The sequence below is a fragment of the Ursus americanus genome, chromosome 18 (assembly GCF_024610735.1).
Source record: "Ursus americanus isolate L20-20 chromosome 18, mUrsAme1.1.p, whole genome shotgun sequence".
NCBI classification, from domain to species: domain Eukaryota; kingdom Metazoa; phylum Chordata; class Mammalia; order Carnivora; family Ursidae; genus Ursus; species Ursus americanus.
In genome coordinates this window covers 35183181-35200186 of record NC_142144.1, presented here as the reverse complement: position 1 = coordinate 35200186, position 17006 = coordinate 35183181, and the positions used below count along the sequence as shown (strand labels likewise).

The window sequence follows — 17006 nt, the reverse complement described above, 5'->3', positions numbered from 1 at the left end:
CTTGGTCATGGAGAATGACTTTGCCCTAACCTAGAGCTGCTTATCCAACCCACTTTGAGGTCTCTATCAGAGGAGAGGGAAGTACAGCTGTACCTCAGAGATATTGCAGGGTCTGTTCCAGATCACCACAATAAAATGAATAATGCAAAAAAGCAAGTCAGATGAATATTTTGGTTTCCCAGCGCATATAAAATTGTTTATATTATACTATAGTCTGTTAAGTGTGCAATAGCATTATGTCTTTCAAAATGTACATACCTTAATTAAAAAATACTTTATTGCTAAAAATGGTAGCCATCATCTGAGCTTTCAATGAGTTGTAATCTTCTGCTGGTGGAGGGTCTTGCCCTCGATGTTGATGGCTGCTGACTGATCAGGGTGGTGGTTGCTGAAGGTTGGGGTGGCTGTGGCAAGTTCTTAAAATAAGACAACAAAAGGGGCATCTGGGTGGCTCAGTCGCTTAAGCATCTGACTTCAGCTCAGGTCGTGATCCCAGGGTCCTGGGATTAAACCTGGCATCAGGTTCCCCAATTCACAGGCATGGAATCTGTCTGTCCCTCCACCCCCCCAACTTGTGCTCATGCGTGTGCTCCTCTCTCTCTCTTTCAAATAAATAAGTAGAATCTTTAAAAAAAAATAAAAATAAGACAACAGTGAAGTTTACTGCTCTGATTGACTCTTCCTTTCACAAGCAATTTCTCGGTAGCATTTGATGCTGTCTGATAGCATTTTACCCACAGTAAAAATTCTTTAGAAATTGGAGTCAATTCAAACTTTGCCACTGCCTTATTAACTAAGGTTATGTAATTTCTAAATTCTTTGTTGTCATTTCAGCAGTCTTTATGGCATCTTTACCAGGAGCAGTTTCCATCTCAAGAAACCACTTTTTTTGCTCATCCATAAGGAACAATTCCTCATCCATTAAAGTTTTATCCTGAGATCATAGCAATTCAGACCTCTTTAGGCTCCACTTCTAATTCTGGTTCCCCTGCTATTTCCATCACATCTGCACTTACTTCCTTCACTGAAGTCTTGAGCCCCTCAGAGTCATCCATTAGGGTTGGAATCAGCTCCTTCCAAACTCCTGTTAATGTTGATATTTTGACCTCTTCCCATAAATTACAAATGTTCTTAATGGCGTCAGGAATGGTGAATCCTTCCAGAAGGTTTTCAATTAACTTTGCCCAGATCCATCAAAGGAATAACCAACCATGGCCGTTACAGCCTGGCCAAATGTATTTCTTTTTTTTTTTGTTTGTTTAAGATTTTATTTATTCGACAGAGATAGAGACAGACAGCCAGCGAGAGAGGGAACACAAGCAGGGGGAGTGGGAGAGGAAGAAGCAGGCTCATAGCAAAGGAGCCTGATGTGGGGCTCGATCCCATAACGCCAGGATCACGCCCTGAGCCGAAGGCAGACGCCCAACCGCTGTGCCACCCAGGCGCCCCTGGCCAAATGTATTTCTTAAATAAGACTTGAAAGTTGAAATAACTCCTCGATCCATGGGCTGCAGGGTGGATGTTTTGTTAGCAGGCTTGAAAACAATATTCATGTCATTGTACATCTCCATCAGAGCTCTTGGGTGACCAGGTGCCTTGTCAGTGAGCGGTAATACTTCAAAAGGAATCTTCTTTTCTGAGCAGGAGGTCTCAACAGAGGGCTTAAAATGTTCAGCAAACCATGTCGTAAACAGATGTGCTGTCATCCAGGCTTTGTTCCATTTACAGAGCACAGGCAGGGTAGACTTAGCATCGTTCTTAAGGGCCTAGGATTTTCAGAATAGTCTATGAACACTGTTTCAGCTTAAAGCCAGCAGCTGCATTAGCCCCGAGCAAGAGAGTCACCCTGTCCTCTGAAGTTTGAGGCCAGGCATTGACTTCTCCTCTCTAGCTCTGCAAGTCCTAGAAGGCATCTTCTTCCCATAGAAGGCTGTTTCGTCTCCTCTGAAAATCTGTTGTTTAGTGCGGCCACCTTCATGCATCATCTTAGCTGGATCTTCTGGAGAACCTGCTGCTTCACCTGGCACTGCTAGCTTCCGACTTTCTTCTGTAGCTTCCTCAGCTCTCCCGGCCCTCACGGAACTGCAGAGGGTTAGGGCCTTGCTCTGGATGAGGCTTTGGCTTAAGGGAATCTTGTGGCTGGTTTGATCTTCCATCCACCACTAAAACGTTCTCATTTCAGCAATAAGGCTGTTTTGCTTTCTTATGATTCATGTGTTTAGCAGAGTAGCACTTTTAATTCCCTTCAAGAACTTTCTTTTGCATTTACAACTTAGATAAGCGTTTTGGCACAGAGGCTTAGCTTTTGGCCTATCTCAGCTTTCAAAAATGCCTTCCTCATTAGCTTAATCATTTCTAGTTTTTAATTTAAAGTGAGAGATGTACAACTCTTCTTTCATTTGAACACTGTGAGGCCATTTTAGGGTTATTAATTGGCCTAATTTCAATAATGTGTCTCAAGGAAGAGGAAGGCCCACAGGGAAGGAGAGAGGCAGGTGAGCGGCCGGTGAGTAGAGCAGTCAGAACACATACAACATTTATGAAGTTTGCTATCTTATATGGGTATGATTCATGGCACCCCAAAACAATTAACAATAGTTACATCAAGGATCACTGATCACAAGTCACCATAACAAATATAATAATAATGAAAAAGTTTGAAATATTGTGAGAATTGCTAAAATATGACACAGAGACACAAAATGAGTAAATGCTGTTTGAAAAATGGCACCGAGAGACTTGCTCCACACAGTGTTGCCACAAACCTTCAATTTGTTTAAAAAAAAAAAAAAAGTAGTATCAAAAACATAGTAGAAAGTTCAATAGAAGGAGGTATGCTTGTACAATGACACCATATCTGCTGCTTTCAGCCTCCCCACGAGGATCACTAATGGTCAGTTTTAGGAGGCAGACTCCCTCTCCTTCTCTTCCTCACTGTTTCCTGCTTTATAGGATCAAGGTGCCATGGCCCCTCAAACAGATCAAGGTTGGAGGTAGGTTTTGGGGTCTTTACCCGCTTCTTTTCTCTCTACAGCTCTGTACATCCCAGTGTATCATCAATGACCTCATGGGTCTCATAGGGAATAGAAGAAGCAATAAAGGAACGAAACTACATCTTTTCTGGATCCTGAGTGGTGGCTGCTGTGGTCCTGGCCAGTGGACCCCAGGCTTCTTTCTAGGGACCTGAAATCCAAGGGCTTGGCTATGGAATGCAGATACTGGTCCACACTGGGAGGAAACCTGGACAGGGCTAGTACTTGGGGGCCAGCCCCAACTTGCGGCTGTCATTGTGTTAAAGGGTGGCAGCAGGGAGCAGTGGCATGACGTGGACACACAGTGTTGCTGCTCGCTGTGCAACTGGGTCTGGCTGTGGCTTCTCCACTATTTACTGATCCCCATGGAACTGGCCCAGAACCTGAGGAAGGTGGAGCTTGGAAGAGGTGAAGGGCTCTGTAGGTCTACAGGTAGCTGAGAATTTTTTCTCTGGCTGAGGGGAAACCACTCTCTTTCCTTAGCCTTCCTGTCCCTAGAAAAATAAGCTTCCTGGCCCCTCAGCCTGGCCAAATGGATTCTGCCTCATCACAGGCCCAGCTGGACCCCGCTCAGCACTTGTCTAAAAGCTAATGTAGGTGAAAGGAGAAGGTTCTATTCCAGCCACACTAACAAGTCCTCTGAAAATCCAGGGAACTGAATTGGACCCTGTGTTAGGAAGGGGCCTGTAGCCAGCTTGGTCCTAAGGCTCACTACCACCTTGTATATAGAAGCCCGCCTATGGCCCAGTCTCCCTTTTGAGACAGACCTCATTTCTCTGAAGAGGCACACCCTAAAAGCCTAGTGCTAAGTCTAGCTGGGATGCACAAGGACTCTGCTTGCTGGTAGAAAGGTCATTGGTCCTTGCAACCTCCCTTCATGGTTTCAGGAACCCCCTCCCGGACTGGCTGCCCCACCCTGAGGCTAGTCTGGAATCTTAGTGAAAGGAAAAAGCTGGAAAACAAGGAGTCATTCAGAGTGGGTTGCAGAGAGGAGGGAGAGGTTTCTGGCTAAGATCTAAAAGGAGGGGCCTAAAGGAAGGAAGGAAGCTCTAAGCTTCTGCCCAGACTTTTTCCCTGAGACTCCTAAGGACAAGAGAGAAGCTAGGCCCAGGTTTCTCCCTAATATTCTTTGCCACCTTAAGAGTTCTCAGTCTTCCAGCACTGACTGCCCTCTGTGGCTGACTCCTTTCTCTCCCCTCCCCCTTCCCTAGGCTAAAGGGCCCACAGGGACTGACAGGGAGGGAGGCTGAGTGGCTGTACTGTGGGCATGCCTGCTCCTCTCCCTTCCCCCTTCCCTTAGCAGCAACGTCACCGCAGCACCAGTGGCAGCGGCGGCGGCAGCGAGGATACTGGGGCTGGGATTGCGCAGCCTCCCTGCATTAGCAACGATGCCATTGTATTAGCAGAAATCAGATCTTAGGAAATCGGTTCAGTTCCCCCTGTGTGGTCCCGTGGAACAATGCCTCAGCTGGAACTGTCAAGGTAGAGCTTGGTTGGAGTGCAAAAGGAACAGAAGCCTCCGGGTGCAGCTCAAGGCTCCTTACAGAGGTATGGCTCAGCGGAGCTGGGGGAGGGGCAGGGCAGAGACGCTAGGATAACCGATCAGCACTTTAGGCCCTGGCTTCTGAGGGTTGGCTTTGTCTTTCCGAAGGGGAGACAGAGAGAGAGCAAGCATGAGAGCAAACAGTAGTGGAGCTCGTCCTTGCATATATTTGGGCTGTGGTGCAGAGGCTTGGGCTAATGCTGTTTTGTCAAGAAGCAGAAGATCCCCTTCTTCCTTTCTGGGCGTTTCTAATGAAGCTGCTATAGTGTGGGCTAGGGTGGAGGGGGTCAAATCTAGGAACAAAGGCTTAATGGGAGGAGACACCCCTAAAGCTATTATAAGTTTATGATGGAGAAAATGCAGGGATTCAAGCAGCTTTCAAGAGGAGGGGCTGGAAAGCTTCCAGCCCGTTCTTTTTCCCCCATGCACAAACATACATACCCATAGACACACATACCATATCTTCTGGTGCCATGGGAGCCACCAGGCTCTCAGTAAGGATGGAATAAGAAAGAATGTTGACCAAGAGGCTCCACAGTCTATTGGGGGAGCATGGGGAGGTGGTCACTGTAATGCTGAGGGCACCTGACTTGTTATAATCAGTCTCCTTATATACAGACCTAGATTCCTAACAGGGAGGGACCTGAGCATAAGCTGATACTCCCAAATGCACCCTCTTCCTCTCCTCCCTTCAGTCCTGCCCCAGAGAGGACTCAGACAGGAAAAAGCTTATCCATTGGACCTCAGGTCAAGGTCAGATTGTTAGAGATTAGCAACTGAGTACCACTGTCTTCCCAGTCCTCCTTCAGAAGGCCAAAAAAAGAGGGGAGGCATTCAATGACTGGCAGAGAGATGCTGATGACCAAAAACAGGGGAAACCTTTCTTCTGGAGTGTAGAACATTTTCCTACCCAGAGTTACCCTTTTTCTGAGCATATAGAGTTCCTTAAATTCCCGTTTCCATTGACCACCTTTGTGGATGATTCAAAAACATGCTAATAGGAGTCAGTAGTTCCACACTGTGCGAATATGTGGTTGGGGAATACACTGGGAAGTTGTGGGAGGTTGTTAGTTCCCAGGAAGCATCTAAGAATGTGAACTACAGAACAGGGAAAAGGGGCCTTGGGGACTATGAATGGGGCAGGGAGATGAGGGCCAGGAGCTACCACAGGAGGTGGATTGACATTACTGGGACGGTAATATGAAAGGGATGCTAGGTACAGAGAATAGAGAAGTGGGTAAATACAAATTATGTAAGTGGAGGCTAGAGTGTGGGCCTATACAGGAAAGGTAGGAAGCAGCTGCCGTAGTAGCAGGGTAAATGCCGGGACTTTAGGAAGAGGGTGTGGCCCTAATTATTTTCTTTGGGAGGCAGTTGTCGTGGAAAGAATTAAGAACTGGGCAGAATTGGGCAGACCTGAGTTTGTGTCCCATCTCAGCTGTGTAATTGTGGGGAAACTACTTACTCTTGCTATGCTTCAGTTTTCTCATGTGTAAAGTGGAAATGCTTATGCCTACTTTAAAAGATTATAGTGGTGGGGTGCCTGGGTGGCTCAGTCAGCTAAGCATCTGACTCTTGATTTCGGCTCAGGTTATGATCTCAGGGTCATTGAGCCCCACATCGGGTTCTGCGCTCAGCAGGGAGTCTGCTTTAGATTCTCTCTCTCCCTCTCCCTCTGCCCCTCCCCCATCGCGCGCACGCGCGCGCTCTCTCTCTCTCTCAAATAGATAAATAAATCTTTAAAAAGTTATAGTGGGGTGGCGCCTGGGTGGCTCAGTCGTTAAGCGTCTGCCTTTGGCTCAGGGCGTGATCCCGGAGTTCTGGGATCGAGCCCCACATCGGGCTCTTCTGCTGGGAGCCTGCTTCTTCCTCTCCCACTCCCCCTGCTTGTGTTCCCTCTCTCACTGGCTGTCTCTCTCTCTCTCTCTGTCAAATAAATAAATAAAATCTTTAAAAAAAATAAAAATAAAAAAATAAAAATAAGAAGTTATAGTGGAACTAGAGATGATATATGTAAATCACCCGGCATGTAAGAGCTCAATGAATGATCACTAATAAATAGTATTATTATGATAGGCCAGGAGACACCCATTTGGGATGGGGACCAGGAAAAGGGCTCTCATGGAAAGCTTACTCCTGGTTCTAGAGAGCTAGACTTCCTAACTTTATGCTGGCTGAACCCACCACTGTCTACCTGGTAGTCATAGCTAGAGGGCCCATCTTCTGAGAGTTTTCTTCCACTTTCTTCCTATTCTGGATTTTCTGTTCCTTCCCCATCTTCATCTCCCATGTCTCTCCATTTAATCAGGGTACAGAGTGAGTCTGGAATGAGCTCTTCTACCCTATCGTTTTCTCTTCTACTTTATTAGAGCTCATGGGCCACAGTATTAAACTCGTATTGTTATGGAACAAGTCACTCCCAAGAAAGAAGTCTAAGAGGTATGCGGTGTTTGAAATAAAGCCACATGTACTGTATACTCTCATTACATTCTTAACTGATCAAATTTAGGATTCCTGAGTCGTGTCTTAATCTGTCGTTTATTCACTGAGTGATCTTGGGCAAGTCATTTTGTTTTTATGGTTGTTGATTTCCTTGTTTTTTAAAATGAAAGTGGTTCTGCCTACTTTGGTGAGTTGTTGTGAGGATCAGTGAGATGACATATATTTAAAAAGTGCTTTGCAAAAAATGTGCAAGTTTGTGGGGGGGCGGGGCGGAGGCATGAGTACAAAATCTCATAGGATGTCTGCAGAACTTCACCTTAGTTCGCTGAGCTAGAGTTGTCTGCGAAGGAACTGTGGGCAGGCATTTCCCTTGGTTGTGTGGAGATTGGGGAGGAATAAGACCTTCTCTAAGATGATAAAGTATAAAATGAATCCACCAGTGAAAGAATGTTACAGTTAAAATTGGATTCAACACAACCTAAATGTAAAAGTTAAAATTATACAGCTTTCAGGGAGAAAAAAAGGGAAATTTTCTTTATGATCTTGGGATAGGCAAAGATATTTTAGATACGACATAGAAAGCTTTAACCATAAAAGAAAAAAAAACAGGTAAATGTGATTTTATATAATTAAAAACTAAGCACCATTAAGAAAACAAATGGGCAAGCCACAGGCTGAGAGCAAATATTCTCAAGACATGTCTTACAAAGGAAATTTAAAAACTCCCACAACTCAATAATAAAAAGACAAGTCAAGTTTTTAAATGGGTAAAGTAGGAGTCCACAAATAACCGAGCACGTACCATGTTCCAAGCACTGTGTCTAGGTTCTAGGGACACTGAGTTGACTGTATGCAAGTTTCTGAGCTCAGGGAATGAACTCTAGTTTGAGGGATAGATACATAAACAACATTACAATATAACTGTCTGTACCCTCCAGCCAAACGTTCTTCATCATCTTCTGTATCCATTTATTCTCTATCCCTGGTTTAGAGGATCAGCCTTCTGGACTCTGTGTCACTTTGTTTTTCCATTTCAGAGCATATATGACTCAATAATAGTTTTGTGGATCGAATCATAAGTTCTTATGTGTGTATATTTTATTTGTGAATGCTATGTGAAAACAAGGTGCTTTAAGGGGTGGGGTGGTATTCACTGAAGATCAAGTGATGGCTGTAACCCATAGGTACTCCTATAATTACTGCTATATGTACAAGACAGTTTTCTGTGCTTTTAGTCCAGGCCTCAGATGATAGCCTAGACTTTGGGGAAACCTAATACTATATGTAAGGGGAAGCCACCGTCTCCAAGCCCTGAACCCACAGTATCTTGTTGTTTAAAGAAAACAAAATGGGGCACCTGGGTGGCTTGGTCGGTTAAGCATCTGACAATTGATTTCAGCTCAGGGCATGATCTCAGGGTTGTGAGATCAAGCCCCATGTCAGGTTCCACACTTAAGATTCTCTCTCCCTCTCCCTCTGCCTTTCCCCCCATCTCTAAAAGAAAGACAGAGAGAAAACAAAACTGTTTAAATTATGCACATAACAGATATTTATTATATACACATTAGAAAATACAGATGAGAAGGGTAGCGGGGGGGGTGATGGGGTAATTGGATGGTGGGCATTAAGGAGGGCATGTGATGTAATGAGCACTACGTGTTATATGCAACTGATCAATCACTGAACTCTACCTCTGAAACTAATAATACAGTATATGTTAATTAATTGAATTTAAATATAATTTAAAAAAGAAAAAAGAGATGAAACAGAAAGGGTAAAATTAAAAATAATCCAAAATCACTCAACAAAGGTAAGCACTATTAATATTTTGTTGTATATGACTTCAAATTTTCTTTCATGCATATTGCTATGGTCTGAATATTTGTATCCCCCAGAATTCATCTGTTGAATCCTAACCCCCAAAGGTAGTGGTAGTAAGAGGTAGGGCTTTGGGAGGTGATTAGCTCATGAGGACAAAGCCCTCATGAATGGGCTTAGTGCTCTTACCAAATAGGCTCCAGACTGATCCCTTGTCCCTTACACACTGTGAGGACACAGCCAGAAGGTGCCGGCTATGAACAAGGAAGACAGCAGAATTCAGCCATTCTGGCCCCTTGATCTTGGACTTCCCAGCCTCTAGAGCTATGAGAAATAAATTTCTGCTGTTTACAAGCCACGTAGTTTGAGATGTTTTGTCATAGCAACCTGAATAGACTAAGACACATATAGACATGTATTTATTTACAAAAATGGTGTCATACTCTATATGCTGTTTGTAGTCTGCAATTTTACTTAATATTTTGTGAATATTTTCCCAAGTCAATAATCATATTAACACACTATTTTAATGATGCTCTCCTCTATACTTTTTTATTGATTGTTATTATTGGAATTTTAGGTTGTTTCCAACTTGCCGTTATCCTTGTAGCCTATATATTTGAACCCAAGTTTTCTTGGTGAAGGAAGAGAAGAGATGGGGAGGAGTGAAGGGGAAATTATCTTATGTACTTCATAGCTAAACTTCCTAAAAATCCTCTTTATTTCTCTCAACAAAATCCCATACTTCAAGGCAGCTTTCTCTCTTTTCTCTTTCTCAGCTTGACTCTGCAAATGCCCATTCTCCTCCACTGCTTAACACCCATTCCATTCCTCAACACTCCTTTCCTCTTCTCATAAATCCTAATCTTTTTTTTTCTGTTTTAAAAAAGGTTTTAAATAACAGCTTTGTTAAGATATAATTCACATACCATTAAAATCTGTAGAGTTTTAATTTTACTCACAGACTTTCATAATTATCACCACTGTCTGATTTCAAAACATTTTCATCATCCCAGAAAGAACCTCCATACCCGTTAGAAGTCACTCCATTACCCAGTCCCCCAGTCCCTGGCAACCACTAATCTATTTTCTGTTTCTGTGGATTTGCCTATTCTGGACATTTCATATAAATGGCATCATATGACATCATACAAAGAATCCTTTTATGACTGGCTTCTTTCACTTACCTTTTTGAGGTTCATTCATATTGTAGCATGGGTTACTACTTGATTAATTTTATTGCTAAATAATATTCCATTGCATGTATATATAACATTTTTTAACATCAGTTTTTTTAGTTGTTGCAGATTTATCCATCTACCTACCTACCTACACTGGGGCGCCTGGCTGGCTTAGTTGGTGGAACATGCAACTCTTGATCTCAGGGTTGTTGGTTCAAGCCCCACATTGGGCGAAGAGATTACTTAAAAACAGAATCTTAAAGAAAAGAAAAGAAAAAAGAGAAACCAAATTTAAAAAATAAAGTAAGTAAGCTATACACCCAGTGTGGGGCTTGAACTCAAGACCCTGAGATCATGCTCTACCAACTAAGCCAGCCAGGTGCCCCTGTATCACATAATGTTTATCCATTCATCTGTTAACGGACAATATCTTGTTCCAACTTTTTTGGCTACTGTGAACAATTCTGCTATGAATATTAATATACAAGTTTTTGTGTGAACATGTGTTTTCATTTCTCTTGGGTATATACCCAGGGGAATTGCTGGGTCATATGGTAACTCTATGTTTAACATTTTAAGGAACTGTCAGACTGGTTTTTCTAAACTGGCTGCACCATTTTACAATGCCTCCAGCAAGGTTTGAGGGTTTCAGTATCTCCACATCCTCACCAACATTTGTTTCTCTCTTAGGCATTGTGGTGGGGATGAAGTGGTATCTCAAAGTGGTTTTCCTTTCTATAATGACTAATGATGTAGAGCATCTTTTCATGTGTTATTGGCCATTTGTAAGTTTTCTCTGGAGAAATGTCTATTCAGGTTCTTTGCCCAGTTTTTAATTGGGTTATATATCTTTTTTATCGTTGAGTTGTAAGAGTTCTTCATGTATTTTGATCAGAAATCTCTTTACAAATATTTTCTCCCATTTTGTGGGTTGTCTTTTCTTGATGGTATCCTTTGAGGTGCAAAGGTTTTTAATTTTTATGAAGTCCACCTTACCTAATTTTCTCACTTGTCATTTGTGCTTTTGGTGTCGTATCTAAGAAATCATCACCCAATCCAAGATGACAAATATTTATTCCCGTGTTTTCTTCTAGAACTCAAACCTCATAGCTCAGTTAACCTCTCTGTTCTCCACCTTTCCCCATATCGACTCATTACCCCCAATCAACTCCCAAAGGGTTGGAAGTCCAACAAAGAAGTCTTCCTCTCAGAAATGAAAGGGTCGGGGCAGGGAGGATAAACATTTGCTTTTTAATTTTGATGTAATTTAATTTATAAAAATTTTTTAAAACTGTATTCCTCACACACGTATTTATCAGCCACTTGAATTTTTTCATTTATGTATTGCCTGTTCATATCCTTGAGCATGTGTGACTTGCCTAGATCTTTTCTGTACTCCACACGAAGAGCTGTGATCCTGTAATCTAAATGAGTTAAATTTTTAAAAATTGGTGGTATTAAGCATTCAGCTAAATGACGGAGAACTTAGGCATTGAGGAATTTAGATTCACAGTGGGTGGCAGGAAAATGACAGGAATAAAAGGGGAAGGAAGAGAAATGAATGAATTAGCAGAAATTAAATAGGAGGAGTCTGAGCAAGCGAGGACTGTTGGGGCTTGAACTTGGTAGCACAGGAGGCTAGAATTTGAGGAAGCCATTCTGCCACAGTCCAGCCAGCAGACCAGAGAAGCTCAGAATAGGTTCTGCATGCTTTGGGCCAAGGCACCTTGAACGGGAGAGGACTTTACCTTAGCCTATTAGAGGAAAAACTGGGAAGAGAAGACTTTGTAGGGGTCCCCCATTGTGAAAGCTCTGGACTGAAACTGGACAGAATTTAGGCGCTTCAGAAGATTATATTCTGGGGGCGCCTGGGTGGCACAGCGGTTAAGCGTCTGCCTTCAGCTCAGGGCGTGATCCCGGTGTAATGGGATGGAGCCCTACATCAGGCTCCTCTGCTGGGAGCCTGCTTCTTCCTCTCCCACTCCCCCTGCTTGTGTTCCCTCTCTCGCTGGCTGTCTCTATCTCTGTCAAATAAATAAATAAAATCTTAAAAAAAATAGATTATATTCTGAGCCAGACAAGAATGTATTATGCCTGTCATGTTTGCGAGCCCTTCTGTGTGCCTGAGTGATACAAAAGAGATAGATGGAAATAGACACCCACTCTCTCATTGAGAAGGAAGAGGTTGGCTTCACCCATACTTGTAGTCACTCTAATGCCCAACTTGGTCTCTGTATTCAAGAAGCTCCAGGACAGGGGTACCTGGCTGGCTCAGTCAGTGGAGCATGTGACTCTTGATCTTGGGGTTGTGAGGTCCAGCCCCACATTGGGTGCAGAGATTAAAAATAAAATCTTGGGGAAAAAAAATAGAAGTCGTAGGGAGAGTGAGGATCGTTAGGCCCCCAACCAGCAGAGAGGGACAAGCATTCTGGGGCTCAGAGGAGGAGAAAATGAGGTGACACAGGGGCAAACAATACAGAATATTTAAAAAGTTTTCTTGCAAAATTAATAGCTTATTGCTATGAGTATATGATATAGTTCGTATTCATGATTTTTCCCTTATCTGAGAGCTTGCAAGCTGTGGCTGGGTCTGAGGCACCTCTCTGTCCCCCTCAGTGCCAAGCACCCTTTCAGTCAACCTAGACGATTTTTCTAAGTTAGGTACTATTCATACTTTTTTTGTACTTGGGACTAGTCATCATTTATTGCTAAGAACTTGTCCTTGAAAGAAGAGGAGAAAGTGCTATCCTTGAAGATCCCCAGACCTTTGTAGGCATGAAAGGGGGTTTGCCTTTTGTCACAAGTGGATGCATGGCCCACATAAAATGAAGCGGGCACTCGAGCTGGACCTGTGCAGTACAGAAAGTATGGTGGGGTAGCCCTGCCCTGTTGGGCTGTGTTATCAAGATCCATCTTGAATCTGAGTCTTTTCTCCTCTTGGGCTCTTCTCCATCTGAAAATGCTATGGGGAAGAACATGTCCCTGACTTCCAGGGAGGTGACATTAGGTTCCCTTTCTTTCCCTCTCTCTCCAGGTGCCAAGCTCTCCTGATGAAATGTGTTCTGCCCCACTGGGCTCCGGGGGCAGTGTCTGGTGCTGTTGATGCCCTTGTTCGAAATTTCCAGAATGGATAGTCCCCCAAAGCTGACTGGAGAGACCCTCATCGTCCACCACATCCCCCTGGTGCACTGTCAAGTCCCAGACAGGCAGTGCTGTGGAGGGACAAGTGGAGGTAGTGGGAGCACAAGATCCAATCCTTTCTGCCCCCCTGACCTGGGCATCAGCCAGCCTGATCAAGACCTAGGACAAGCTGACTCGCTCCTATACAACAGTCTGCACTCTGCCGCAGGGGGATCCACACGGCCTGCAGACAGCACGAAGAGTAGGGTTCGGGATGGAAGAGGCCCCGGGGCCCCTAAACGACACAATCCATTTCTGCTGCAGGAGGGTGTGGCTGAGCCAGGACTTGGTGACCTGTATGATGACAGCATTGGTGATAGTACCCAGCAGTCCTTCCACCTGCATGGGGCTGGTCAGCCCACCTTCCATCTATCCCCTTTCCAGCTGCCACCACCTGGCCCTAGAGCGGGCAGGCCATGGGGGGCAACACGTAGTCGGGCTGGAGTAGTAGAGGGGCAGGAACAGGAGCCAGTGGCCACCTTGGATACCCAGCACTGCAGCACTAGCCACTGCTGCCGGCCAGACCTGGATGCAGAGACCATGGAGCTGGACGAGTGTGGGGGACCTGGTGGGAGTGGCAGTGGGGGTGGAGCCAGCGATACCTCTGGCTTTTCCTTTGATCACGAATGGAAGCTCAGTTCGGATGAATCCCCGAGGAACCCAGGATGCGCAGGCTCGGGACCTCAGCACTGCCGCTGCAGTAGCACATCCAGTCAGTCCGAGGCGGCCGACCAGTCCATGGGCTATGTGAGTGACTCCTCCTGCAACAGCTCGGATGGTGTGCTGGTCACCTTCAGCACCCTCTACAACAAGATGCATGGCAACTCCCGTGCCAATCTCAACTCCGCCCCACAGTCTTGCAGCAACTCTTCGTTCTGCAGCCACTCGGACCCTGGCGCCTTCTACCTGGACCTGCAGCCCTCCCCAGCCGAGTCTAAGATGTCTTGTGAGTCCCACCACCCTGACAGTGGAGGAAGGGAAGGGAGCTATGGCTGTCCTCATGCCTCATCTCCTGAGCTCGATGCCAACTGCAACTCCTACCGCCCACACTGTGAGCCCTGCCCAGGTGTGGCTGACCTCACAGCCTGCTTCCAGAGCCAGGCCCGTCTTGTTGTGGCCACACAAAATTACTATAAACTTGTCACCTGTGACCTGTCCTCCCAGTCATCCCCAAGCCCAGCTGGCTCTTCCATCACCAGCTGCTCTGAGGAACACACCAAGATAAGCCCTGCACCAGGCCCCGGCCCAGACCCTGGCCCCAGCCAGCCTTCTGAGTATTACCTATTCCGGAGGCCGGAAGTCCAGCCAGAGGAACAAGAAGCAGTGGGTTCCTCAGTGGAAGCAGCAGCTCCTGTGGGCCCCGCTGTGATCGAGGGGCAAGTGTACACTAACACTTCACCCCCCAACCTTAACACTGGACGCCAGCGCTCTCGAAGCTGTGATCGCAGTCTCGCGCGCAGCCCTCCTGTCCGCCTGGGCTCGCTGGAACGCATGTTGAGTTGCCCAGTGCGCCTGAGTGAGGGTCCTGCAGCCCTTGCTGGGCCTGGCTCCCCACCTCGGCGGGTCACCTCCTTTGCTGAGCTCGCCAAGGGCCGGAAGAAAGCTGCAGGCTCTGGCTCCCCACCACTTCGTCTGAGCATTGGGGACTCCTCCCAGGAGTTCTCACCCATCCAAGAAGCCCAACAAGATAGGGTGGGCCCACTGGACGAGGGCACTCGCTGTAGCCACAGCCTACCACCCATGCCCTCGGGGCCAGGCATGGACCTAGTTGGCCCAGAGTCCTGGTCCACCCAGGTCTGTCAGGGCCTGCAGTCCAGTGAGATGCCACCTGCTAGCCTCAGAGCTGCTGGGCAAGGCCCCCTGGCCCAGCTGATGGATCCAGGGCCTGCTCTCCCAGGAAGCCCAGCCAACAGCCATACCCAGAAGGATGCAAGAGCTAGAGCTGACGGTAAGGAGCCTAGAGGCTGGAAAATACCAGGATATGCATGGCCTCCTCAGTGATAGGGCCGTGGCAACCACCCCATCCATAACCACTCAAGGTTCCTCAGCCTAGATCCTGTCATCTTTCCAATCCAGGTCATGTCCTACAGTTGTAATGGGGGGAAGGATAAAAAATACACTGAAATTATCAGGACTTAGAGATTGATATATCGGGAAAGAAAGTATGTGAAAGATTGTGATTATAAGCCTGGATGACTGGAAAGATGATGGTATGTGGATAGGGACCACAGACACTGATGTAAAGTAGATTTCCTGGAAAAGGGATAAAGCCTAAGTTCAGTTTGGGACAGTTAGGAATTTGCAGCGCTTAAGGGGTATGTCCCATAGGCAAAGCACACTGGGTGTCAGTGAAGTTCATTCTTTGATCAGAGATTGGTGCTGCTCTTCAAAGAGCCTGAACCAGACACTTGACTTTAAGCTTCCTGGGCCTGGTCTTTCCCTATTTATTTTATTACATTTAAATAATTATTTTACAAATGCTCTATGTTAAATGCTAGTGATAGAGAGATGTGAGGGACAGTCTACCCTCAAGGAATTCTGACTAAGGATGAAAACAGAAAAGGAAACATAATTAAAACAGATGGGGAGTGGGGCGCTTGGGTGGCTCCAGTTGGTTAAGTGGCTGACTCTCCATCTCAGCTCAGGTCTCAGTCTCAGGATCCTGGCCCCCCGCGTTGGAGCCTACTTAACAAAAACAAACACCAGAGATGTCGGTGGACAGTACTGGTCTATGAGAGGGATCTCTAAACAGACTGCAATGTCAGAGAAGGACTGCTAACAGAATTTATATTTAAAACCAGTCTAGAAAGATGATGAGGAAGGCTTTGTGGAGACTTGTGAGAACATTCTAGGTTCATACAGTAGTCTGTGTAAAACTGCAAGGTGCAGAATAACTTGATGCTTTCCAGAAACTGCAAATAATTTGGCATAGCCATGATGGGGTGTGGATGGAACTGTTGAAGGATTTTTATCAGGGAAGTAGCATTTTGTTTGTTTTTAACAGCTTAACATCATGTTCTCATCTGCATTTTAGAAAATCACTGGTTGTTTGGGTGAAAGGTGAATTGGAAAGGATGCCCCGGGGTCAGGAGACAACCAAGATCAGAGTCTTCAGAATAACAGAGGTAGTTGAAGCTCTCAGTGGATGAGAGCACCCAGGGAGAATGGGTGAAGTTGTAAATGGAACAGGACAGAGAGCACTGAGGATACAGTTATTTAAGGGTGAGCAGAGCAACACTCAAAGCTTCTGAGAAGAATTAGGAAAATAGAAGGAAAACCAGGGGGGAGTAAAGGCACAGTCACTAAAGGAGGAAAAGTTTTCAAAGAAGAGTTAGGTTCAACAAAGTCTGGAAGAGAAATCACTAACATGAAGGCTGAAGAATCCCAAAAGCAACATTTGGGAGTAGTGAGGGGGGAAGCCAGATCTCAGAGGGTTTGGAAGGAGAGAGAAAGCAAGGGAAAGGGAGATAAAGGCGAATGTGCTATGCTGTAGCCTCATGGAGAAGTCCATTGGCTTCTCAAAGGAAGTGGGTTAAAAAACCATAAATGGTATAATCTCCGATGTTGGGGAGATCATAGCCTCAGAAGACTTCACACTCCTAAACAGACACAGAGGAGCTGCCCTTGGGGTGGAGGATGAAAGGGGAGGTCTCCAGCAGGGAGGAGGGGGTCAGAAACAGCAGATTGGCCAGAGCCCTTTGGAACCCCCTCCCTTTACTACTTCACTGTCTGGTGGGTGTCTCTAGACACAGGGGACGCTGTGGCTGGCATTCTGAGGGTAAGAACAATTCTGGTCAGAGGTGGGAGAGG

At 45.6% G+C, this 17006-nt stretch overlaps 1 protein-coding gene across 5 annotated transcripts in view; it reads left to right on the top strand.

Annotated features, from left to right (window-relative positions):
* The window catches only part of RUSC2 (RUN and SH3 domain containing 2), a 68021-nt gene that overhangs the window by 41411 nt on the left and 9604 nt on the right, over positions 1–17006 (top strand). For 4 of the 5 annotated variants that reach the window (XM_045780802.2, XM_045780798.2, XM_045780801.2 and 1 more), the window contains exon 2: positions 13051–15144. In XM_045780802.2, the coding sequence (XP_045636758.2) occupies positions 13119–15144 (2026 nt within the window). In that variant the 5' untranslated portion in view covers positions 13051–13118. Of the gene's footprint in view, positions 1–1289; positions 4581–13050; positions 15145–17006 lie in introns of those variants that run through there. The other variant, XM_045780799.2, reaches the window with a different exon arrangement.